The 25826-nt window shown below is 41.8% G+C and overlaps 2 protein-coding genes and 1 pseudogene across 5 annotated transcripts in view; 1 reads left to right on the forward strand and 2 right to left on the reverse strand.

The window, feature by feature from the left end:
- The window catches only part of LOC121586559 (DNA topoisomerase 2-beta-like), a 42193-nt gene extending 39631 nt beyond the window's left edge, over nucleotides 1-2562 (reverse strand). For 2 of the 3 annotated variants that reach the window (XM_041903335.2, XM_041903332.2), the window contains exon 1: nucleotides 2098-2561. In XM_041903335.2, coding sequence (XP_041759269.2) covers nucleotides 2098-2139 — 42 coding nt within the window. In that variant the 5' untranslated portion in view covers nucleotides 2140-2561. Of the gene's footprint in view, nucleotides 1-2097 lie in introns of all 3 variants that reach the window. The other variant, XM_041903334.2, reaches the window with a different exon arrangement.
- Nucleotides 2563-2866: 304 nt separating this feature from the next.
- On the reverse strand, nucleotides 2867-6835 carry LOC121585783 (annotated as a pseudogene).
- Nucleotides 6836-9707: 2872 nt separating this feature from the next.
- On the forward strand, nucleotides 9708-12698 carry LOC121585615 (3-oxoacyl-[acyl-carrier-protein] synthase, mitochondrial-like). Of its 2 annotated transcripts, none has more exons than XM_041901939.2 (5): nucleotides 9708-9828; nucleotides 10339-10914; nucleotides 11128-11360; nucleotides 11548-11775; nucleotides 12026-12698. In XM_041901939.2, exons 2-5 carry the CDS (start codon nucleotides 10378-10380, stop codon nucleotides 12426-12428), a joined length of 1401 nt encoding a protein of 466 aa, XP_041757873.2. In that variant the 5' UTR covers nucleotides 9708-9828; nucleotides 10339-10377; the 3' UTR covers nucleotides 12429-12698. The 2 variants fall into 2 exon arrangements, with proteins under 2 accessions (XP_041757873.2, XP_041757874.2); XM_041901940.2 differs by having other exon boundaries at nucleotides 9718-9775.
- Nucleotides 12699-25826: the final 13128 nt, after the last annotated feature.

Here is a 25826-nt window from a genome sequence, read left to right on the forward strand (position 1 = left end):
GGAGGGCGAGGGAGAGCTTTGTATGCGTCTCTGTGTGTGGAGTAACGGTGGTCTAGAGTTTTTTTTTCCTCTGGTTGCACATTTAACATGCTGGTAGAAATTAGGTAAAAAGGTTTCTCTTTGCTTATTTGAGCTGTTCTTGCCATAATATGGACTTGGTCTTTTACCAAATAGGGCTATCTTCTGTATACCCCCCTACCTTGTCACAACACAACTGATTGGCTCAAATGCATTAAGAAGGAAATAAATTCCACAAATTAACTTTTAAGAAGGCACACCTGTTAATTGAAATGCATTCCAGGTGACTACCTCATGAAGCTGGTTGAGAGAATGTGAGAGTGTGCAAAGCTGTCATCAAGGCAAAGGGTGGCTATTTGAAGAATCTCAAATTGAAAATATATTTTGATTTGTTAACACTTTTTTGGTTACTACATTATTCTATATGTGTTATTTCATAGTTTTGATGTCTTCACTATTATTCTACAATGTAAAAAAATTTACAAATAAAGAAAAACCCTTGAATGAGTAGGTGTGTCCAAACTTCTGACTGGTAGTGTACGGTATCTGTTTTTTCTTTTTAATCCATTTGCAAAAATTTCTAAAAACCTGTTTTCGCTTGGTGATTATGGGGTATTGTGTGTAGATTGAGGAACATATTTTATTTCATCAATTTTAGAATAAGGCTGTAACATAACAAAATGTGGAAAAAGTGAAGGGGTTTGAATACTTTCCAAATGCACTGTATGTATTCAACATACATACTGGACTGTACAGCCTCTGTGGGTGTCACAGAAAAGACTAATAGCCCATTTAATGAGTGAACAATCTCTGTTTTAGGCTGTACAGTCCAATATGAATGTTCAATATGCACAATAGGCTGTATAGTAAGCTGATTTCCCACAGTTAAAATTCTCTAATAAGAGCTAAGACGTTAATATTTGTGTAAACGCTACACAGTTGTGTTCTGTGAGTGTCACTGTATAGGCTGATTACCCATTTCATGGGGGCAACATCCATAGGTTAGGCTGTACAGTGCAATATGAATGTCTAATACACAAAGTAGACTGACTGGAAAGGTGATTTCCCACAAAGTCCTGTCATAAGAGTGAAGACGCTAATATTTGTGTAATCTCTACACAGTTGTGTTCTGTGAGTGTCACGGAGTAGGCTGATTCCCCATTTCATGGGTGCAACATCGATTGGTTAGGCTGTACAGTGCATGTAAGTATGCCCCCAACTCAATTATAAAGTCTAATACATCCACAGTGCGATTTCAACCAAAAACATTTGTCAAATTAACTTTATTATTGTCTTTTGTTGAATTTATAGAACAACACTCCGACCTTGTTTAACATTATCTAGTCCAAATTTGGCATGATTCCACTATTTGTATCCGTTTGAATCACTTTCAAATGGTGGACTTTTATTTTGAAGGTCAACCGCAAATTCCACTATTATGGCTAAATCCTTATGTGGCTAGCTTCATACAGGTCCCAAATTGTGCCGCTTCATCTACGGGCTGGAAGCTGCTAGCTGGCCAAATGTCGTGCAAATACATTTAAGGAATATGTTCGCATACATTTTTTTTTTTATTGATTTGGCTACCTACGAATAACTGTATTTTTGAGACACATTTAAGATATTATATTCAAACAGCGTGCATGCAAAATAGGCAAATGACTATCAATCACACTTGACGTGTATTACAACAAAGAACTTTTTGGGGCATTGCCATTGGCCAAGTGGCTCATTCACCCGTGCCTTGCAGGAAAGCAATGTTGCCTAATGACATCATCATGTTTACAGAAAACAATGTATCTGCTGACGTTGGTGGACCAATCTGTGATTGTATTTCTGCCGGGCAATCATAGCTAAATGAATATACAACAGTTTGGCCCATCTTAAATAGGCGCATGCTAGTTTAAAGGGGTGTATTAGCTGCTGGCTAGTTAGCATCATCACTGGCCATTTTAAAATGTCCAACTCGTGACAAACTGGGGATTTCTCTCGTGCATCCTGGCAAAATGATGAACGCTAGCTGAAGCGATAAAGCAAACCTGTCCAGTAATCCAACATTAAAACAAAATAGTAACTTACCACCCAAGTCAGACCCCCGCTTCCTGCTGCGCCGTTGGACATCTTCCTTTTGTTTCCCTAAATTTTCGTGATACTACTTGCAGATAAAATACTGAAAAGTCCTGCATACAATATAGTCCATCAACTCAGGAATTATTTCAGTTAACGGACCACATTGAGTTATTTTCTGTATCCGTCCCAGTTTAAAAATGTCTGTCAAAATAGTTCCAGATGAGGGAGTGTATCGCGGCTATTGTTAAAATCGACGAGCGGTGGTTAGATCTAGGCCTGAAATCCTCAACAAAGCTTGCTTGCTACCTAAATGCATAAATTACTGTACAAAATCCAAACGTTAAATAGTTTCACAGCATTTCATGTAGTACAAAATAAATTGAAATAATGTATAAATAAAATTTATTTTTAATACGCCTGTAATTTAATACCCTAAATCTTCATTCAGAAATAAAAACACCACCGCCTGCCTCCATCCGGCTCCACCATCCGCACCGCGACAATCCCAACAGCGGAACCCACCAATCCGGGGCTCACTTTTCGAGGCGCCGGTACTTCAGCCAATGAAAGAATACATGCCCCACAATGTACTTGCAATTTGTAACCAGTAGGTGGAAGTAGAAACACACCAACCGCAGTAAATTTTCTTACCAAGGCACCCATGTAGTCCAGGCATAGACTGTGTATGAAACAACAATTCATCTGTAAAAAGAAATACCTTTGTTATACCGATTGCACAATTTACATATTTGAACAAGGACACATTAACTCCTTTCATATAATTTGGATTTCTGCAAGGTAGTAGTAGTTCAAGTATTTTAACAAAGGTCTCCATCATGCATTCACCACAAATAAATGTAGAATACCAGTATATACATAACCATAAGTGGATACAGACATACAACATTGTTAATAGTTACATGGCTTTCTGGTGTCCATTCAAACATTACATATAACAATTACACAAATCATATTGGTTTCTTCAAAAGACGAGTGGAAACTCCATAGCAGATGGACTTTAGGCTCACAGGTCATATATCCCTATTCTGTGTCAGGAGCCAGAACCTTGTTATGGCAGGGGGTTGCAGCCAGGCCATACTGATCCATAGACCCCTTTGAGGTGGAAAGCCATGGGGGACGCCATATGCTCCCAAAGGTTCCAAGAGGATTAAGTCAAGTAAGTAACTCCTCTTTTGGAAGAGACAGTCTAGATAACAAAGGAGTTTGTGTCATACAGAAGCTGGGTCTTGGTCTTGTGACATTACTGGCAGTAAATATCCAAGCAGCATCATTACAAGATCTGTAATCAATACAAGATTATTGATTCAAGACACACAGATCCCAAAGGATTATTGGACTACCTTACCATCCATCCATCCATCCATCCATCCTGTACCCACAAACAACATCACCAAACTACTACTTCTCCGTTTTTCTCATAAGCACCAAGACGCATATGAATATACTATACATGACTATGCAGAGTCAGTGTATTCAAGGTGATAATCTTGAGCAAGGCACTGAGCAGAATCTCTGATCTATACATCATGTTGCATCCCAAAATAACTACTCATTACTTGATTAAGATTAGCGAACCAACGTAGCGCCTTGCTCAGAGCGATCGAACGCACTGAGAGTCTCCATCATTAAGCATCGTCCTCCTCCATCTTGACGAGGATTTCCGACGAGGATTCCTTTCGCTCATTCAAAGTCCGTCGGAACATCTGGGAGTGTTGCCATGACGACTCTCCTCCTCCGGCTAGCTCCGCCTCCATGACCAGCTCCAAGGATCAAGAAAGACCCAAAACAGAATGCATCTCCCTGTCTGTGTTCGAAAACGTGACGAATCCTTAAACATGTTTAGCTATTGTTATGCAAGATAAGGAAGAAAAAAAATCTAATAATTTAAGTGCACATGCAAATCAATGTCACACCTCTCTGACTATCAAATTATAATATATCCCTATTACATTTACAAATCACTAAGTACCAGTATACAATTTGCAATTTGAAAAAAGGCTTCCAATTTAATCCTGAAAGGGATCACATAAACCAGACAAAAATATATCTGACAAACATGTATCAATCATCCATCCACCTCCTGAGAACTACAGTGGGGAAAAAAAGTATTTAGTCAGCCACCAATTGTGCAAGTTCTCCCACTTAAAAAGATGAGAGAGGCCTGTAATTTTCATCATAGGTACACATCAACTATGACAGACAAATTGAGAAAAAAACATCCAGAAAATCACATTGTAGGATTTTTAATGAATTTATTTGCAAATTATGGTGGAAAATTAGTATTTGGTCACCTACAAACAAGCAAGATTTCTGGCTCTCACAGACCTGTAACTTCTTCTTTAAGAGGCTCCTCTGTCCTCTACTCGTTACCTGTATTAATGGCACCTGTTTGAACTTGTTATCAGTATAAAATACACCTGTCCACAACCTCAAACAGTCACACTCCAAACTCCACTATGGCCAAGACCAAAGAGCTGTCAAAGGACACCAGAAACAAAATTGTAGACCTGCACCAGGCTGGGAAGACTGAATCTGCAATAGGTAAGCAGCTTGGTTTGAAGAAATCAACTGTGGGAGCAATTTTTAGGAAATGGAAGACATACAAGACCACTGATAATCTCCCTTGATCTGGGGCTCCACGCAAGATCTCACCCCGTGGGGTCAAAATGATCACAAGAACGGTGAGCAAAAATCCCAGAACCACATGGGGGGACCTAGTGAATGACCTGCAGAGAGCTGGGACCAAAGTAACAAAGCCTACCATCAGTAACACACTACGCCGCCAGGGACTCAAATCCTGCAGTGCCAGACGTGTCCCCCTGCTTAAGCCAGTACATGTCCAGGCCCGTCTGAAGTTTGCTAGAGTGCATTTGGATGATCCAGAAGAGGATTGGGAGAATGTCATATGGTCAGATGAAACCAAAATAGAACTTTTTGGTAAAAACTCAACTCGTCGTGTTTGGAGGACAAAGAATGCTGAGTTGCATCCAAAGAACACCATACCTACTGTGAAGCATGGGGGTGGAAACATCATGCTTTGGGGCTGTTTTTCTGCAAAGGGACCAGGACGACTGATCCGTGTAAAGGAAAGAATGAATGGAGCCATGTATCGTGAGATTTTGAGTGAAAACCTCCTTCCATCAGCAAGGGCATTGAAGATGAAACATGGCTGGGTCTTTCAGCATGACAATGATCCCAAACACACCGCCCGGGCAACGAAGGAGTGGCTTCGTAAGAAGCATTTCAAGGTCCTGGAGTGGCCTAGCCAGTCTCCAGATCTCAACCCCATAGAACATCTTTGGAGGGAGTTGAAAGTCCGTGTTGCCCAGCGACAGCCCCAAAACATCACTGCTCTAGAGGAGATCTGCATGGAGGAATGGGCCAAAATACCAGCAACAGTGTGTGAAAACCTTGTGAAGACTTACAGAAAACGTTTGACCTGTGTCATTGCCAACAAAGGGTATATAACAAAGTATTGAGAAACTTTTGTTATTGACCAAATACTTATTTTCCACCATAATTTGCAAATAAATTCATTAAAAATCCTACAATGTGATTTTCTGGATATTTTTTCTCATTTTGTATGTCATAGTTGACGTGTACCTATGATGAAAATTACAGGCCTCTCTCATCTTTTTAAGTGGGAGAACTTGCACAATTGGTGGCTGACTAAATACTTTTTTTCTCCACTGTATGTGGTGTTCTGTCCAAACTGCAGACTCCAGCGGAAGGTTCCAGAGTGAAAGGTCTGGCTGCATGCTCTGACTGAGACAGTCTTTATCTTCATCCTTACAGGAGCACAGTCCAACTTCCAACTGATGTTCCCTGACGATGAGCCCTCTGTACGAGCTAGATACACCTGACAGGACATAATGCACATTTACTGACAGGAAAAAGACAGCATAAATATGGAAACATTTACAGTTGATATACACACATCCTATAGAAGCAACATATCCAAAGTTTGGATAGATTGATAAATGCAACTTCTTCATTATTAGTTCTGCTAAAAAGTAATGCCCTTGCCTTAACGATCACAAAGACTGACCAATAGAAAAAAGACAGAAAAGAAACACAAAGTATCCCATTGATGTGTCAATTTAAGAACTGCATTGAATCAATAAGAGCATTGCATCTTATCGTTTATGACATATCATGAATGAAAACGAACCATCTGCCAGTCATTCTCCAGCTTCCTGAACACAGACTCTTTCCTCCACACAGTCTTGTGCCAGCCCTGGATGTCCTCATTGTCATTGGATACCCTGCAGTAGTGATCCTTGGTGGAGTTGTACCTCAGATTAAATACTCTCCCACTCTTCACCTTCTCAGTCGGAACAAACACAAACTCTGCTCTAGCAGCCTGGGAGAGAAAGAGAGAGGAACACAAACACATTGTTTAAAAAAAGCAGTTGCCCCCATTGGTCCCCAAGTTCAAAGACTCCAAGGACCATTAAAGTTAATAATAAGATACAGTAATAATATATGCAATTTAGCAGACACTTTTATCCAAAGCGACTACAGTCAAAGCGACTACAGTCAAAGCAACTACAGTCATGCATGCAAACATTTCCGTATCAGTGGTCACAGTGGGTCCACAAACAGCCAAGGAAGTAAGCAGTTATTTGACTCAGTAAAACAGCTGTACTGTATATCTCACCAATGGGGCAGTCCCTGGTCCTGTCCCCACTCTCTTGAGCTGACTGGCAAATTTAGGGCCATTCATCTAGTTTAAAAAATAAATGTAATATGCCTCTTGAATGACATTGCTTTTATTTTTACAATCTACCTTACCAGATGAGAGGTCTCTACACAAATGTCATAACATATATGCTCATAACAAGTGAAGCATTATACATGTTTTCACATACAGTGCATTCGGAAAGTATTCAGACCCCTTGACTTTTTCCACATTTTGTTAGGTTACAGCCTTATTCTAAAATTGATTAAATTGTTTTTTCGTCATCAATCAACACACAATACCCCATAATGACAAAGCAAAAACAGGTTTGTCGAAAATGTTGCACATTTATTACAAATAAACAACTGAAATATCAAATTTTCATAAGTATTCAGACCCTTTACTCAATACTTTGTTGAAGCATCTTTGGCAGCGATCACAGCCTCGAGTCTTCTTGGGTAGGACGCTACAAGCTTGGCACACCTGTATTTGGGGAGTTTCTCTCATTCCTCTCTGCAGATCCTCTCAAGCTCTGTCAGGTTGGATGGGGAGTGTTGCTGCACAGCTATTTTCAGGTCTCTCCAGAGATGTTAGATCGGGTTCAAGTCCAGGCTCTGGCTGGGCCACTCAAGGACATTCAGAGATTTGTTCTGAAGCCACTCCTACATTGTCTTGGCAGTGCTTAGGGTTGTAGTCCTGTTGGAAGGTGAACCTTTGCCCCAGTCCAAGGTCCTGAGGGCTCTGGAGCAGGTTTTCATCAAGGATCTCTCTGTACTTTGCTCCGTTCATCTTTGCCTCGATCCTGACTGACATGCTGCCACCACCATGCTTCACCGTAGGGATGGTGCCAGGTTTCCTCCAGACGTGAAGCTTGGCATTCAGGCCAAAGAGTTCAATTTTGGTTTCATCAGACCAGAGAATCTTGTTTCTCATGGTCTGAGAGTCTTTAGGTGCCTTTCGGCAAACTCCAAGCGGGCTGTCATGTGCCTTTTAATCTGGCCACTCTACCATAAAGGCCTGATTGATGGAGTGCTGCAGAGATGGTTGTCCTTCTGGAAGGTTCTCTAATCTCCACAGAAGAACTCTAGAGCTCTGTCAGAGTGACCATCGGGTTCTTGGTCACCTCCCTGACCAAGGACCTTCTCCCCCGATTGTTATTTTTAATGCCTGCCAGCAAAGCCACTACACAACACAACACTAAACAATACATTAATTGCACTATAACGGTGACAAACGGTAAAGGGAATTGTTGATAGTGTTAGATAAGGGGGAAAACTAGAAAGTTGAGTAAAGTTCAATCTTGTGCTTCTCTGCGTGGCCTGATATTTATCCTGTGTGGCAGTCCTGGGGGAGCTACGCGCCCACGCGCAGTTTAGAGGGAACATTGGCCAGGGGCTGTCTCCAACACTCAGACATTAACAAACGAAGCGTGTGTGTTTAGTGAGTAAGCCAGATCAGAGGCAGTAGGGATGACCAGGAATGTTCTATTGATAAGTGCCTGAATTTAACAAATGTCCTGTCCTGCTAAGCATTCAAAATGTAAATATATGGATTAAAAAGTTCATACATTTTTTTGGGAATGTAGCTTAGTAAAAGTAAACGTCAAAAATATAAATAGCAAAATACAGATACCCCCAAAAACGACTTAAGTAGTACTTTAAAGTATTTTTTACTTAAGTACTTTACACCACTGGATTTAATAGATAGCCTATAACTTCAGTTTATTGTTGTTGTAGCCTTGTGTTATTATGCAATTATTAATGGCTATGTTTAGTTAATGAAATTGGAAGGTATCGATTGTGATCATGGTCACAGTTCTATCGCAATTGCCGATCAGCTGTTGTTAAAATGCATTAGATTGAAGGTAACAGTCAGTCAGATACAGGTACAAAAATAAATAAAATAAAAACACTGGCTGTTGTTGACAAGCATAGGCCTATTCAGTTCAGATCCATGTTATTAATATTTCAGTGATTGAAATTAAGACCCATCCTCAGTAGTCTATTCCAGCAGGCTATTGGGCAACGGAAGCACTTCTTACCTCGAAATCGCCTACCTATTGATGATGAATACATTTGTCTGTCAATTTGAACTAAGCAAGCTGGTGAATCGTTCATCTTACATCTTGCCTACATTTTGCCTAGGCTACTGTAGGCTATCTGAAATTAGATGTAGGCCTATCAGGGGCTATAGACTACCTGCATCTAGCTAACCAAACCATGGCAGAATTGAATTACAGTCATAAACCCAGATTTTAGTCAGTAGACCTAGCCTATGCCTAATGAAATGACAAGTCAATCTTGCAAATAGGCAATGTATAACGGTTTGTAGTCTTAACATAACAGCACAATTTCCAGAAAATAGCCTAACATTCGTTTTTTAAAGTTTAATAAGGGCGAATTATATCGCCAATATTTTCTCTTGCGACATATTCAAATTCCTTTATTAGTTACATTATCTCGCAATAATTATTATTTTGATGGAAATCCAAATGTTGCTTCTTAGGTCGTTAGAAGTGATATTCATAATTAATTCGTTCGATAACGTTATTGGAAAAAGGGTTTATTCGCTAAATGTGGCAACTCTTTTGCTGCGAAAAAAAACCATTGGCCTAGTTTTCAGGCCTTGGGCAGGTTTTGAGTAGTCATTTGGTACACATTTTAGCTAAACCTGGCAACCTTGAGCAAACGCAACCTCAAATCAAAATAGCTGCCTTTGCAATGCCTGAACAAAACATAACTATTCAATAATCAAATTTAATGCAAAATCTGCTAATGATATATATTTTTTAATCACTATTTCCTGAATCTATGTATACATTGACATTATTCTGTTATGGAAAAATGGTAATCTACATTTCTCTGAGGAATGTATGGGAGCAGGCAATTGGATAGTATCCCCCTGAAATGAACTCAGTTCGTCAGTTGCATGGATGTTGTGAGCGTGTGAACGATACTCATTTGACATTTGCAGAGGATTTCAGAGGTATAATGACCTTATTCGTAATCACTCAAGCTATCTATCATAGCTTTCACAAGGTAAGTGGCAAATAGATTATTCAGTGAGGTTTATTTAATAGATGGACAAATTTGAACGCTAGGAGCCTGTTGTCATGTGTTGGTGAGGGATTAGTTGGCAGGGTTCAGGGACACAGATGGAGCAGTAGCCTATCAGTTTGTAAGGATAAGGATATAATTAAGCAATAAGGCACGAGGGGGTGTGGTATATGGCCAATATACCACGGCTAAGGGCTGTTCTTAGCCGTGGTATATTGGCCATATACCACAAACCCCGAAGTGCCCTATTGCTATTATAAACTGGTTACCAATGTAATTAGAGCAGTAAAAATAAATGTTTTGTCATACCCGTGGTATATGGTCTGATATACCACGGCTGTCAACCAATCAGCATTCAGGGCTCGAACCACCCAGTTTATAATAGCATTTGTACTACGTACATACCATACTGTATTGACATGATTGGTGGTATGTATGGTTCAAGAATGAGTTATGCTGCTAAACTGTTTATTGTTTTTCTCAACACCACAGGATCCACAGTGGTAGATAGCAGAGAAACAAAACAACATCATGTCTTCATGTTGGCCAAAGAAGCTGTTGTACTTGGCATCACAGCACACCACCAGAACACTTCTCAACAAGAGCACTTGTGTTTGTTCAACGAGCCCCAATCTGAGACACTATACCTGTGGAAAGAATCCATCCCGGAGGAGAGTAGCAATCACTGGAATAGGACTTGTCTCTCCTCTCGGCACAGGGACTACTCTACCCTGGAACCAGCTGATTAACGGTGCCAGTGGGATCGTCGCCCTTGACTCTGAGATGTATAAGACAGTCCCCTGTAAAGTGGCAGCCCTGGTGCCCCGAGGGGATGGAGAGGGCCAGTTCAAGGATGAGAGATTCGCCACACGCGGGGAGATCAACAGTATGTCACCAGCCACTGTCATGGCTCTCGCTGCCGCCCAGCTGGCACTGGAGGATTCTGGGTGGTATCCCAGCAGCCCTGAGGAGCAGCTGACCACAGGGGTGGCGGTGGGGATGGGCATGGTTTCGCTGGACGAGATCGCCAAGACGTCGGCCATCTTCCAGGCAAAAGGTTACAGTAAGGTCAGTTATGGGGTCCGCTGTAGCCAGCGGGCGCTGAAGTGTGCTGTGCTGCTTCCAACCTCTCAGATGTGTGTGTGTGTGGCAGGGTTGGTTGGTAGGTAGGAGTGTGTCCTATTTGCAGAGCAGGGTTGAGAACTTGAGATTAAATAAGAACAGACTGCAAATAAAACACACATTTTGATGGATTTAATAAAAGTTGTATTTGTATTCTAGGTCAGCCCCTTCTTTGTGCCTCGTATCCTGGTCAACATGGCTGCCGGTCACATCAGCATCAAGCACAAACTGAAAGGCCCCAACCACGCCGTTTCCACTGCCTGCACCACTGGAGCCCATGCCCTCGGTGACGCAGCCAGGTTCATCGCCCACGGAGACGTCATCGCCATGGTAGCGGGTGGGACAGAAGCCTGCGTGGGACCTCTGTCAATCGCGGGGTTCGCCAGGGCGAGGTAAGTCTTGAAGATTCCAGGATTATTTTGTTTGTTTGTGTTATTTTTGTTAGTATAGATCTAATCTGTCCTTTGATCAACTTTTACATATGTATTAAGACGTATGCCTATGCCATTTGTATGTTCATGGATTCAGATTGTATTGACTACTATGTGGGTGTAATTCGACTTGAACCTTTACTTGAAGGGCTCTGAGTACCCACTGGAACGACCAGCCAAGGCTGGCATCGCGGCCCTTCCACCCAGAGAGGGATGGGTTTGTAATGGGTGAAGGGGCTGCGGTGGTGCTTCTGGAGGAGTGGGAGCATGCTGTGGGGAGGGGGGCCTCGGTGTACGCTGAGGTGCTGGGGTACGGACTGTCAGGGGACGCCAGCCACATCACAGCCCCCGCTGCTGATGGAGACGGAGCCTTCAGGTAATAGTCATGGATGGGGTTTATAGCACTCTTTCACCAGGTGCTTACTATTTGTGTTAGGAGTTAAGGAACTATTGAGATGTACTGTAGCCAGTACCATTATCAATATCTAGCAAGTTGACCATGAGAAAATATTTGTAATTTTTTTTAGGCCAATTTCAAAAAGATTCTGACATTTTTAAATGAAATGGTGAACATATTTGAAGTTATAAAATTTTTGCAGTCCACTTTCATTCTCCTCTTCTTCCAGGTGCATGTCTGCAGCGCTCAGAGACGCCGGTGTGGAACCGGCCCATGTGACGTACGTGAACGCACATGCCACCTCTACACCACTAGGTGACGCTGCAGAGAACACTGCCATCAAGAGACTTTTCCAGCAGCACGCTGCCGCCCTGGCTGTCTCCTCCACTAAGGGGGCCACGGGGCATCTCCTGGGGGCTGCCGGGGCCCTGGAAGCAGCCTTCACTGCCCTGGCCTGTTACCACAGCACTTTGCCACCCACCCTCAACCTGGACCGCACCGAACCAGAGTTTGACCTGAACTATGTGCCTTGCACAGCACAGCAGTGGAAGACAGAGGGCAGGCGGGTAGCTCTCACAAACTCTTTTGGGTTTGGGGGGACTAATGCGTCGCTGTGTCTCGCCAGTGTCTGAAAAGCTTGTCTGAAGGATTTACTTCTTACTGGTTTTGTATGGGATTTGATTTCACAACAGGTTCTTTATAGATTCCTAGTATTTCAGTTTCAAAATGTTCTCAATATTATATTGGGACATGTAATGCAAACATCGATCATACAATTCTGATCGATGTTTGCATTTTGATCATTCAAATACAGATATGCTTTGTGTACTTGAATACAGTAGTACAGTGGCTTGCGAAAGTATTCAGCCCCCTTGGCATTTTTCCTATTTTGTTGCCTTACAACCTGGAATTAAAATGGATTTTTGGGGGATTTGTATCATTAGATTTACACAACATGCCTACCACTTTGAAGATGCAAAATATTTGTTTGTTTGTTTTGAGCGTGTATAACTATTCACCCCCCCCCCCAGTCAATACTTTGTAAAGCCATCTTTTGCAACAATTACAGCTGCAAGTCTCTTGGGGTATGTCTCTATAAGGTTGGCACATCTAGCCACTGGGATCTTTGCCCATTCTTCAAGGCAGAACTGCTCCAGCTCCTTCAAGTTGGATGGGTTCCGCTGGTGTACAGCAATCTTTAAGTCATACCACAGATTCTCAATTGGATTGAGGTCTGGGCTTTGACTAGGCCATTCCAAGACATTTAAATGTTTCCCCTTAAACCACTCAAGTGTTGCTTTAGCAGTATGCTTCGGGTCATTGTCCTGCTGGAAGGTGAACCTCCGTCCCAGTCTCAAATCTCTGGAAGACTGAAACAGGTTTTCCTCAAGAATTTCCCTGTATTTAGCGCCATACATCATTCCTTCAATACTGACCAGTTTCCCAGTCCCTGCCGATGGAAAAACATCCCCACAGCATGATGCTGCCACCACCATGCTTCACTGTGGGGATGGTGTTCTCGGGTGATGAGAGGTGTTGGGTTTGCGCCAGACAGCGTTTTCCTTGATGGCCAAAAAGCTCAATTTTAGTCTCATCTGACCAGAGTACCTTCTTCCATATGTTTGGGGAGTTTCCCACATGCCTTTTGGCGAACACCAAACGTGTTTGCTTATTTTTTTCTTTAAGCAATGGCTTTTTTCTGGCCACTCTTCCGTAAAGCCCAGCTCTGTGGAGTGTATGGCTAAAAGTGGTCCTATGGACAGATACTCCAATCTCCGCTGTGGAACTTTGCAGCTCCTTCAGGTTATCTTTGGTCTCTTTGTTGCCTCTGATTAATGCCCTCCTTGCCTGGTCCGTGAGTTTTGGTGGGCGGCCCTCTCTTGGCAGGTTTGTTGTGGTGCCATATTCTTTCCATTTTTTAATAATGGATTTAATGGTGCTCTGTAGGATGAATGTTTCAGATCTTTTTTTATAACCCAACCCTGATCTGTACTTCTCCTCAACTTTGTCCCTGACCTGTTTGGAGAGCTCCTTGATCTTCATGGTGCTGCTTGCTTAGTGGTGTTGCAGACTCTGGGCCTTTCAGAACAGGTGTATATATACTGAGATCATGTGACAGATCATGTGCAACTTAGATTGCACACAGGTGGACTTTATTTAACTAATTATGTGACTTCTGAAGGTAATTGGTTGCACCAGATCTTATTTAGGGGCTTCATAGCAAAGGGGGTGAATACATATGCACGCACCACTTTTCCGTTATTAATTGTTTAGAATTTTTTTAATTTCACTTCACCAATTTGGGCTATTTTGTGTATGTCCATTACATGAAATCCAAATAAAAATCAATTTAAATTACAGGTTATAATGCTACAGGTTGTAATGCAACAAAATAGGAAAAACGTCAAGGGCGATGAATACTTTTGCAAGGCACTGTATGTTTATTTATCACCAGCAGGTGGCACTGTCTCACAAGGAGACTACGCTGGAGAGGCTATGGGTTATTACCTTTTATACGGTCTATACAGGCAGTTCAGCTCCAGCCCGAGCCCTTTATTGTAATAGAAGGCTTTGCTGGTTGGTCATAAAGTGTAATTTCCCAAGACTTCCTGGATCCACCATGAGCATAAACATCACAGTCACTCATTTGGGTCCCAAAGGCCCTGGTTCACACTTTCTGTCCTCCAAAACAGGGTTTTATTGGTGGAATTCAGAGGTTCTCAACCTGGGGTACGGGTTAACCAGGGTATACTTGGGAAGACGCATAGGAACATAGGCCTACTGGTATATTGCACATGAGGGTTACTGCAGGGTCACCCCAGGCAGAGCTAAATGTAATTGCGGATACAGTAACTAAAGAACCACTGGTGTAATTCTACAGCCGGATTTAGCACTGCTGGTTATTGGAGGAGTGATGATCTAAAGTTTCCAATCTTCTCTCTCTTTCTGAAAGTGCTTATAGTTTTGTTTGTTAAATCAGCAATGCATCCAAGTACTGTATTTTGTGTATTTACTGGTATTTAAGGTGTTCATCCATCGTGGCCCTGTAAGATCTATTCTAAATACTGGGGGCTGGTTTCCCAGACACAGATTAAAAAGCCTAGTCCCGGACTAAAAGGAGCTTTCAATGGAGATTGTCAGGTAAAATGGCCTTCTATTTTTGGGGACTCTGTGTGAACAACAAGTCATCAGTACCGCAGACAGAGGAGAGCAGTGTAGTGATATGATATAGGGGAAGGTTAAGTGGGGACATCTGGCATTAGTTGCATCCCAAATTCCCCCTAGCACACAACTTTTGACAAGGGCCTATAGGACTCTGGTCAAAAACTAATGTGTGTGCTCTATAGAGAATAGGGTGCCAATTAGAATGCATACACTATCTCAAGGGAGACAGAGGTGATGGGAAAAATAAGCTTTCACATTACTCCTCTTCTCCACTCCTCCGATGTGTAAAAGCAATAATCAGGGCTAGTCGCTCTTCTGTGGAAAAGAAAAACGGAGTTCTTGAACCGACCTGAGGGAGACGTGAAATGATTGCGTATAAAGGGTCATTTGGGGGGATCTCTTATCCTCTTTGTGTTCCCTCTGGATCACAGGATGTGGGTTGCTCAGTCTGAGGGAAAGCTACTATAAGTGTGATTGACTTGAAGAATAGAAGCAGACGAAGACGTGCCTCTTGCAAACTGTTGGCGCAGGAGTATTTTTGCCGCGTTCAAAACAACTGGGAACTCTGAAAAATACGAGGTCAAATCATGACGTCAGTGATCTTCAGGTCGGAAATCGGAGGTCTAGGAAGTGGCCAGAGTTCCCAAATTGGAATTCCGAGTTGGATGAATGTTCAAATCGATTTTTCCCAGTCGGAGCTAGTTTTTTTCCCCGAGTTCCCAGTTGTTTTGAACGCGGCAATATAGAGGTAGACGTATTAGTAGTGTATTTTACTGTAAATATTGACTGGTAGGAATGTCAGTTAATATGAACAAATGCAGGCTTTCTATCAATTTATTGGAAACGTGCAAAACACTCTTCAGTGTATGAATTCTTGAATACTTTGTTCAGTCACGAGTCATGACTGAAGTGAATAGCAGATGCAATACGTGAAAATAATTAGCATGATGAATTACAGGGGGATGTCTCTTTCTCAGGGCCATTTTTAGAGATTACGTTTTATTAACTCTTACAGGATGCCATCTTCCACTAATGAATAAATCAATTATTAATTCCCATTTTAATTATAAATAATTGTATGTGGATAAATGAGATGGGAAGCTTTTTTCTAGTTCGAAGGAAGGATATCCCTTATCTGTGTCTTGAACCTTTTTAGAGTTTCGTTTTTTAGCTTGACAACTGACCTAACCCACAGCAGGTGCTGTTCTCAAAGTTATTTGTGGAAGTTAACCTTGTCCCCTGGCTATTGCTACACAGCACATTTGGGCGGAAGTGTCTGGGAACGAGATTAGTGGAAAGTGGATATAATGTAGGCTATCAAACAAAACACAGTAAGAAAAGATTCACTGTAGGCAGTCTCATTCATTGATGACCTGACCCCCCCCAATGGCTGCCATTGCATTGCCATCCCTCATGTATCAAAAGTACTGACACACTGCAGTATTGTGCTGTTATGACTGATTGTTGATCAAGAGATGATAATTATCTATTCCATGTACAGTATAGACATAGAAATGTGAGATCACAAGATCACAAATATGGTTTCCAATCGACTTTCTCTAAGGCCCATCTGTTGTTTGTTGGTTTTTCTGACGGAGTAGAGCTGCAGCAAGTTTTAGGTCTACTCATTTTCATTGCTTTTTGGTGCATGAAATTGGAGATTGACATTTACAGTTCCATTTGTTTTTATAGCGTTATACCTAAGGCTAGCTCCCAGCTACCGACAGAAGGAAGTGCCCCTGCCTTCCCACCTCACGGCACTGGTACTGTAATGCACTCACACTGCCAGTTATTTCACAGAACGGGAGGTGTTAAAACATTGACAGCTAGAGAGCGAGGACCCAGAGTATGTGAATTATCTGTGGCGTACAGTACATTCAGCTTCCAAGTATTTCTCTGCCTGGCCTTTCTACTGTGAACGGCAATCCATCTAAGTGAACGGTTCCTCCATTGATCTGTATGAACCCCTTTGCTCCCTCACTCCCCCTGTCACAAACCCTCTTCTGATCCCTCTCCCCCTTCACCTATCCATACTGCCACAACCCGAGCACCGCACTAGGCCAGGGACTATTGCATCCTATTAATGATGATGATCCGATTCATGTTTTTTCTCTCTTTTCTCCTTCTCTCCAGCCATGCTTTCCAATTAGGAGACATCCAAGCTGAATTACACTCACCATGGCAACAGAGTCGGCATGTATTCTCTTTGATATCAGACGGAGCAGACTGACCGTCCCACTGGGTTTAGCTGGGTTTAGCTCCTCTACAGACACACGTACACATGCTAAAATTAGAGCTTCTCTTTATCACTAGGCTGTTCATTGGGGCATAGTGCTGGTTTAATGAGGGTCAATATACAGTAGAACCTGATGTAACCGAATCACACAACCGCAGGCAGAGCCGTTTATATTCGGATTAGTAGGTTAAAAGGCTCTGGAATATTATATTGACGCACTAGAGTGGACACCGGGGGGGTGGAAGACCATGCACATTCTTCAAAAGGCATAGTTCAGATTATGACCTGTGTGTTAGCCTAGAGATGTTTACTACAGCGTGGTAATATATAGAGAGGAATATAAAGAATGGCCAGAGATGTGTTCCACTAACCTCATAAAGACACTAATGAACCTAGGGGTCATGGGTTTTACAGTATAGTGTGAGGCTCTGTTGCTGTCCCCCTGGGTAGTGTTTCCCAAACGGTGGGTAAGAACCCATTGGTGGTGGGTCTCAGTAAGTTTTTTTCCTGGTTTAATTAAGACTGGCTTGGCTACAAACACTGGTTTTGTTGAGTTGATTGATTGATTTTATTATCCTGTTGAAAACACATACACACAGTACATACATTTTAAATACATGACAGGGATAACACAAAAAACTCAGACTTATTGCCATTGTGGTCTCTAAACATTACAACATTACATAGATACAGATACATTACAAATATGGATACAGACATGAACATTTATTTTATTGCCCGATCATTAGCCAGCTTTTGACATTCTTTTTAAATGAAGTTATGGTCTGCATGGCTTTGAGTTGCTGTGGTAACTGCTTGTCTACCTCAGCAGCTCCAATACTCCCAATGACCAGCCAGTGGAGTCAGTGAGAAGTCCCTATGTGAGTTAGTAGCATAGACAGTAATTCATGTCCTGCATAACATATTTGATTGGCCAAACAGACGGCTGAACAAACAGTGCTCCCACGGGGCTACAGTGAATAATGTCCGACACATTGTTGTTGAACATCTGTTGAGTAGCATTACAAAGCAATACGTTTCCCAGACCTAGACTAAGCCTACTGTTTTTACTCTTGGAGGTTCTCCATCGAACAACCCACAGCGATGATACTAAGCATATTAGTATCCCCATGTAATGATCTAGGATCTGTGTTATGTTTATATCTGGACATGACTGTGGAAGTGTTCAGTTAAGAGCATCAATTATAGAAAGTATATTATACTGTGCATTAATTCAATGATCATTCAGTAGCTCTCTCTTTCTTGTGTTCCTCAGAAACAGAGGGGTCGTTCCACCAATTCGGTGCCTTTTGAGAAGTATAACTTGGTCAAATGTTTTTGATTTTACTTAATTTTAACATTCTGTTATAAAGACAACATGTTCAACTTAATAAAAAACATGTTTTCCCATCTCAAGAGGTTAAATAAAGAAATTACTACAGTAGGTGCCTATTAAGTGCCAAATAAAGTAACACGGTTGACCGTAACAGGGTCGTCAATTTCTTCTTAAATCAGCCATAAATCCCCTCGTGACAGGGAAAACGGAAACTTGTAGTGTGCAACAGGGAGTGGCAATTGAATGCAAGCTTCACTTAAAAAATGTAATTGTTAAAAAACATTTCTAGCCTGTCTATCTATGGGTAACAGGGTTGACATTTTATGCTCGACCCTCTATGTTATCCAACACAAAACACCAAAAATTGTCCAAAATGACTACACTCTATAAAGAAAAGGTTCCTGAAGTATCCTTTAGGGGTTCTTCAAATTGAAACTGTGGGGGAACCCCTATAAGTTCTTCAAATAACCCCTTTTAATGGATCCTCGAATAACCTTTTGAATAACCTTTTGGGGTTCATTTTTGAACTACCCCCCCTCCCCTATTATTATTATTATTATTATTAATAATAATAATAATATGCATAACAATAACAACAAGAATACAATATTTTTGTTGTCAGTGATATTATGATCTTAGTGGCAAAGCAGAATTAAGAAATCGAAATATGAGGTGAACTCCCAGCAGAGCCCCAAGTACAATGGGTATATCCTCTGGCGTGTTGATGTTAATGTGTTGATGTTCTCCGTATCCATAGCCAGAATGATTTTGCAGTGCATGGTGATCGAGCAGGTTTGCTGTTATATTCATCAGAGGTGTAGGGAGGGTGAAGTCTCTGAATCCAAAAAATAGTAAGTATACAGATGATTAACAAAACATGCACACGACAGTATTCATGCCTTGGTTTTTGTGGTAAATGTGAATGAAAAAAACTGTTTTGATAATGGTTTCATACACATACCTTGTCTATAATGTAGAGGCCTATGGGATTTTCATTGAAGAGGTCAGGGAGGAGGATAAAGGCTAAGGGAGGATGGTACATGTGATCTGCATAACATACCAATACCAATTGACATACCTTTGTATACCTCCTTGTCTGTATTCCTGCAGACACAGACACAAAAGTGAGCAGTTCAGTCATCTGCACCCAATACAGCTAGCCTTCAACATATTCTTATAGCATACATATTCTTACCTCTTTGTTGATTGATATCCATTGAATTGTGTCCATTTTCTGTTTGAGAAAAATGTGCACACATATCAAAATATAGATGGTATCATAAAACAATATGAATTAAGATCATACAAGGGACAAACCTTACCTTAAAATGAAGAGATCTTTACATTTTTCAGTTTAGTGCCTCCACCTGCTGTCCTTTCACATTCAAATCCAAATGTTTCAGTTGGGCAGTTAGGTTCTTGCAAGAACCCCCACCAACTAAGGAGGTTCCTCAATGAACACCACCTCCTATGGGGTTCTTGGAAGAACCTTTTGGGGGCAAATTTCAGTGCCAAGAAGCCTAAGGTTCTTCAAAGAACTTTGAGGATCTTAGAAGAACCCTTGTTGAACCCCTAATATTTAGAGTATAGAACCAGCTCACCTGCTTTTACTCTATGATTTGATTATTAGATGTTCAAGGTTTCTTTTAAATAATACATTTTAAAAAATGAATAGTTTCACCATATTAAAACGAGAGTTCAGTTCACATAACAGGGTTGACCTTAAAATGAGGGACAGACGCAGGGCTGGGTTAAGAAATCATAGGCCCCGGGGCTTTGTTTTGATTATTGCCAGGGTAAGAGGTTCCAAAACCCTTCAATGGATTATACTGTATATCTATGGCCACAACGCAACAAGCTGTATATTTGGCGCGCATGCTGCCCAAACTGGCTTATCCGACTGTAGGCATACGGTAACTGCCAAAATAAAGGAAACACTTGAGTAAATTAAGAATACAAAGTATATGTTATGGTGCGGCTTGCATTTTCCTGGCATGGTTTAGGTACACTTGTAGAATCTATGCCAAGGCGCATTGAAACTGTTCTGGCAGCTCGTGGTGGCCTAACACCCTTTTAAGAGACTTTATGTTTCCTTTATTTTGGTAGTTACCTGTATGCGCTTGTGATCAAACTTAATGCACAGTTATTTTTTTGAAACTATTGATCCTCTGTGGCTAAATTATGCTCTCTATGTATACTCCTGTCCTGTTCAATGTAGTCCTTCTGTGTAAATTGATGTAGTTTCTGTCCTCTCAGCATGTTCTGATGGGTTCCACTGAAGGTGCTTATTTCACAGAATCAAGAGTCTGTCTTCCCCGCCCCCGTCCCTCCGTCGTTGTGCCGCTGTAGATGACAAGGCATTCTAGGAAATCATACATTCAGACCTATACTGTGCATTATAATGACTGCACAGGAGGACAATTGATTTCTAAGAACTGCCCACATAGGTATTCCAGATGTAGGATCTTAATTTGATCACCCTGTTGCAGGAGAAAACAGCTTCTGAAGTTTGTAATTTCCACTTTGAAATTTCAGACTTGATTGTCCATTATGAAAAATGTATCAACCACCACAAAAATGTCCATTAATTATAATTCACATAATAATTCACATTTCCTGTTGCTGCAGAATCCTTTTCCTGCTGTAGAAAATTGGCTCAAATTAAGATCTTACATCTGTAATTCAATCCTCTTCATTCCTATGAACATATGACTTCCACACACGAAGCTGCCCTCCTAGATATTGTGTTCCATGGCAGGCCACAGACCTTCACCTGCCTCTCCACTATTCCCCTCTGTGTTTCCTTCCTCTTAGGACGGCTAATGACCTCTGCTCTGTTAAGTGGCGTTATTAATATGAATGGTGATATACGACTCACTCAAGCCTTGAGGGATGAGGGTCCATCTCCATTCACTGTGATTTAGTGTGGATCAAGAAGTTAAAGTACCCCCTGAGCATTAGAATACATTTCCTGTCAAGCAGAAACCTCTGTGGTTTTTCCACACCGCACAATGATCTTTGTCTATGAAGTGTATGTGGCTATTCACAAGTTTCTCAATATTCAAGGTTATTAAAGTTACAGTACCAGTCAAAAGTTTGAACACACCTACTCATTCAAGGGTTTTTCTTTATTTTTACAATTTTCTACATAGTACAATAATAGTGAATACATCAAAACTATGAATTAACACATATGGAATCATGTAGCAACCAAAAAAGTGTTAAACAAATCTAAATATATTTTATATTTGAGATTCTTCAAAGTAGCCACCCTTTGCCTTGATGACAGCTTTGCACACTCTTGGCATTCTCTCAAGTGTATATTTGTATGTGTAACTGTTAGGATTAGATCCCGCCAGGTCTGCTGCTGGTCAACCGACCAACAAATCACCTCCTCTACATATGCACTTAGGAAACATGATATCAGAGATTTCTTAACAGCACCTATTACCATGCATATTCCCTCTCCGATTTAGCCGTTGGAAATTTCCCCATGGAATCGTCATACCATGGCATTTTAATGACCTGAGACTAGAACAGCAGTGCTTGAGTTGAGCCGGTGCTCAACTGGTACAGAGTATACAGACACCCTGAGTTTTCTACGGCTTGAGTACCAATACCTCATAGAATATTGCCTCAGAACATTGGCACTAAAGTTAAAATGAGTAGCCTAGTGGCACCTAAAATGAGTACTGTACACCTTTTTCATTCCATCCACTTTAAACCCTTGCTAAATGGGAGAAAGGGTAGGGGTGGAGGGGGTGTGGAAGAAGGGAAGGGCAGAGTACAGAGAGAGAGGGACAATGAGAAGTGAGAATATTCCCTAAAGATTAATCTTGGAGCTCCTGTGGATGCTGTAGTCACCCTTAAATGCCACTTTGCTGAATATGTGAAATATGGGTTTTGTCAGATGAAATTGTGGAGAAATGTGGAATTATGAGGCATTTTATGAATTCCTCTGGTGGAAGGCATGAGAAGGAAATGTTATATTTTGAGTCAGAATGTTACTGGTCCTGTATAGTGTATCCCTCTCCATCCATGTCTGTGGAGGCTGGATCTAGACTTCTATGTTTTATAAATGAGAAAGCCTGGCTTGGATGAGGGATTCTACTTATAATGAAGAGAACATGGAAATGCCGACATTTAAAGCAGAGACACAAAGCCCTGTGCTCCGAGAGAGGGTGGCAGGGGACTTGCAATGTTTCAAACCTTACGTTACAAAGAGGCAGAAAAACCCAGTGGATGCAAATGTGATGGAAAATAACTTGGTTGTTCAGCTCCATCATTGTTCTCTCCATGAACTGCCTTTATTCTTCCTATTGCATACTGTGTGGTTCAAGTGGTATTTCACTAGTCTGGGCTGTGTTTTTCAACGCTTTGTATGTTATGTTGAGTGTCCACAATGCAGTAGAGATTATATACAGTGAGGGAAAAAAGTATTTGATCCCCTGCTGATTTTGTATGTTTGCCCACTGACAAAGAAATGATCAGTCTATAATTTTAATGGTAGGTTTATTTGAACAGTGAGAGACAGAATAACAACAAAAACGCATGTCAAAAATGTTATAAATTGATTTGCATTTCAAAGAGGGAAATAAGTATTTGACCCCCTCTCAATCAGAAAGATTTCTGGCTCCCAGGTGTCTATTATACAGGTAACGAGCTGAGATTAGGAGCACACTCTTAAAGGGAGTGCTCCTAATCTCAGTTTGTTACCTGTATAAAAGACACCTGTCCACAGAAGCAATCGATCAATATGATTCCAAACTCTCCACCATGGCCAAGACCAAAGAGCTCTCCAAGGATGTCAGGGCAAAGATTGTAGACCTACACAAGGCTGGAATGGGCTACAAGACCATCGCCAAGCAGCTTGGTGAGAAGGTGACAACAGTTGGTGCGATTATTCGCAAATGGAAGAAACACAAAATAACTGTCAATCTCCCTCGGCCTGGGGCTCCATGCAAGATCTCACCTCGTGGAGTTGCAATGATCATGAGAACGGTGAGGAATCAGCCCAGAACTACACGGGAGGATATTGTCAATGATCTCAAGGCAGCTGGGACCATAGTCACCAAGAAAACAATTGGTAACACACTACGCCGTGAAGGACTGAAATCCTGCAGCGCCCGCAAGGTCCCGCTGCTCAAGAAAGCACATATACAGTGGGGAAAAAAAGTATTTAGTCAGCCACCAATTGTGCAAGTTCTCCCACTTAAAAAGATGAGAGAGGCCTGTAATTTTCATCATAGGTACACGTCAACTATGACAGACAAAATGAGAAAAAAATTCCAGAAAATCACATTGTAGGATTTTTAATGAATTTATTTGCAAATTATGGTGGAAAATAAGTATTTGGTCAATAACAAAAGTTTCTCAATACTTTGTTATATACCCTTTGTTGGCAATGACACAGGTCAAACGTTTTCTGTAAGTTTTTCACACACTGTTGCTGGTATTTTGGCCCATTCCTCCATGCAGATCTCCTCTAGAGCAGTGATGTTTTGGGGCTGTCGCTGGGCAACACAGACTTTCAACTCCCTCCAAAGATTTTCTATGTGGTTGAGATCTGGAGACTGGCTAGGCCACTCCAGGACCTTGAAATGCTTCTTACGAAGCCACTCCTTCGTTGCCCGGGCGGTGTGTTTGGGATCATTGTCATGCTGAAAGACCCAGCCATGTTTCATCTTCAATGCCCTTGCTGATGGAAGGAGGGTTTCACTCAAAATCTCAAAATCCTTTACACGGATCAGTCGTCCTGGTCCCTTTGCAGAAAAACAGCCCCAAAGCATGATGTTTCCACCCCCATGCTTCACAGTAGGTATGGTGTTCTTTGGATGCAACTCAGCATTCTTTGTCCTCCAAACACGACGAGTTGAGTTTTTACCAAAAAGTTCTATTTTGGTTTCATCTGACCATATGACATTCTCCCAATCCTCTTCTGGATCATCCAAATGCACTCTAGCAAACTTCAGACGGGCCTGGACATGTACTGGCTTAAGCAGGGGGACAAGTCTGGCACTGCAGGATTTGAGTCCCTGGCGGCGTAGTGTGTTACTGATGGTAGGCTTTGTTACTTTGGTCCCAGCTCTCTGCAGGTCATTCACTAGGTCCCCCCTGTGGTTCTGGGATTTTTGCTCACCGTTCTTGTGATCATTTTGACCCCACGGGGTGAGATCTTGCGTGGAGCCCCAGATCGAGGGAGATTATCAGTGGTCTTGTATGTCTTCCATTTCCTAATAATTGCTCCCACAGTTGATTTCTTCAAACCAAGCTGCTTACCTATTGCAGATTCAGTCTTCCCAGCCTGGTGCAGGTCTACAATTTTGTTTCTGGTGTCCTTTGACAGCTCTTTGGCCTTGGCCATAGTGGAGTTTGGAGTGTGACTGTTTGAGGTTGTGGACAGGTGTCTTTTATACTGATAACAAGTTCAAACAGGTGCCATTAATACAGGTAACGAGTGGAGGACAGAGGAGCCTCTTAAAGAAGAAGTTACAGGTCTGTGAGAGCCAGAAATCTTGCTTGTTTGTAGGTGACCAAATACTTATTTTCCACCATAATTTGCAAATAAATTCATAAAAAATCCTACAATGTGATTTTCTGGATTTTTTTTTCTCAATTTGTCTGTCATAGTTGACGTGTACCTATGATGAAAATTACAGGCCTCTCTCATCTTTTTAAGTGGGAGAACTTGCACAATTGGTGGCTGACTAAATACTTTTTTTCCCCACTGTACATGCCCGTCTGAAGTTTGCCAATGAACATCTGAATGATTCAGAGGAGAACTGGGTGAAAGGGTTGTGGTCAGATGAGACCAATTGGAGCTCTTTGGCATCAACTCAACTCGCCGTGTTTGGAGGAGGAGGAATGCTGCCTATGACCCCAAGAACACCATCCCCACCGTCAAACATGGAGGTGGAAACATTATGCTTTGGGGGTGTTTTTCTGCTAAGGGGACAGGACAACTTCACCGCATCAAAGGGACGATGGATGGGGCCATGTACCGTCAAATCTTGGGTGAGAACCTCCTTCCCTCAGCCAGGGCATTGAAAATGGGTCGTGGATGGGTATTCCAGCATGACAATGACCCAAAACACACGGCCAAGGCAACAAAGGAGTGGCTCAAGAAGAAGCACATTAAGGTCCTGGAGTGGCCTAGACAGTCTCCAGACCTTAATCCCATAGAACATCTGTGGAGGGAGCTGAAGGTTTGAGTTGCCAAACGTCAGCCTCGAAGCCTTAATGACTTGGAGAAGATCTGCAAAGAGGAGTTGGACAAAATCCCTCCTGAGATGT

The sequence above is a fragment of the Coregonus clupeaformis genome, chromosome 17, assembly GCF_020615455.1.
Source record: "Coregonus clupeaformis isolate EN_2021a chromosome 17, ASM2061545v1, whole genome shotgun sequence".
Lineage (NCBI taxonomy): Eukaryota > Metazoa > Chordata > Actinopteri > Salmoniformes > Salmonidae > Coregonus > Coregonus clupeaformis.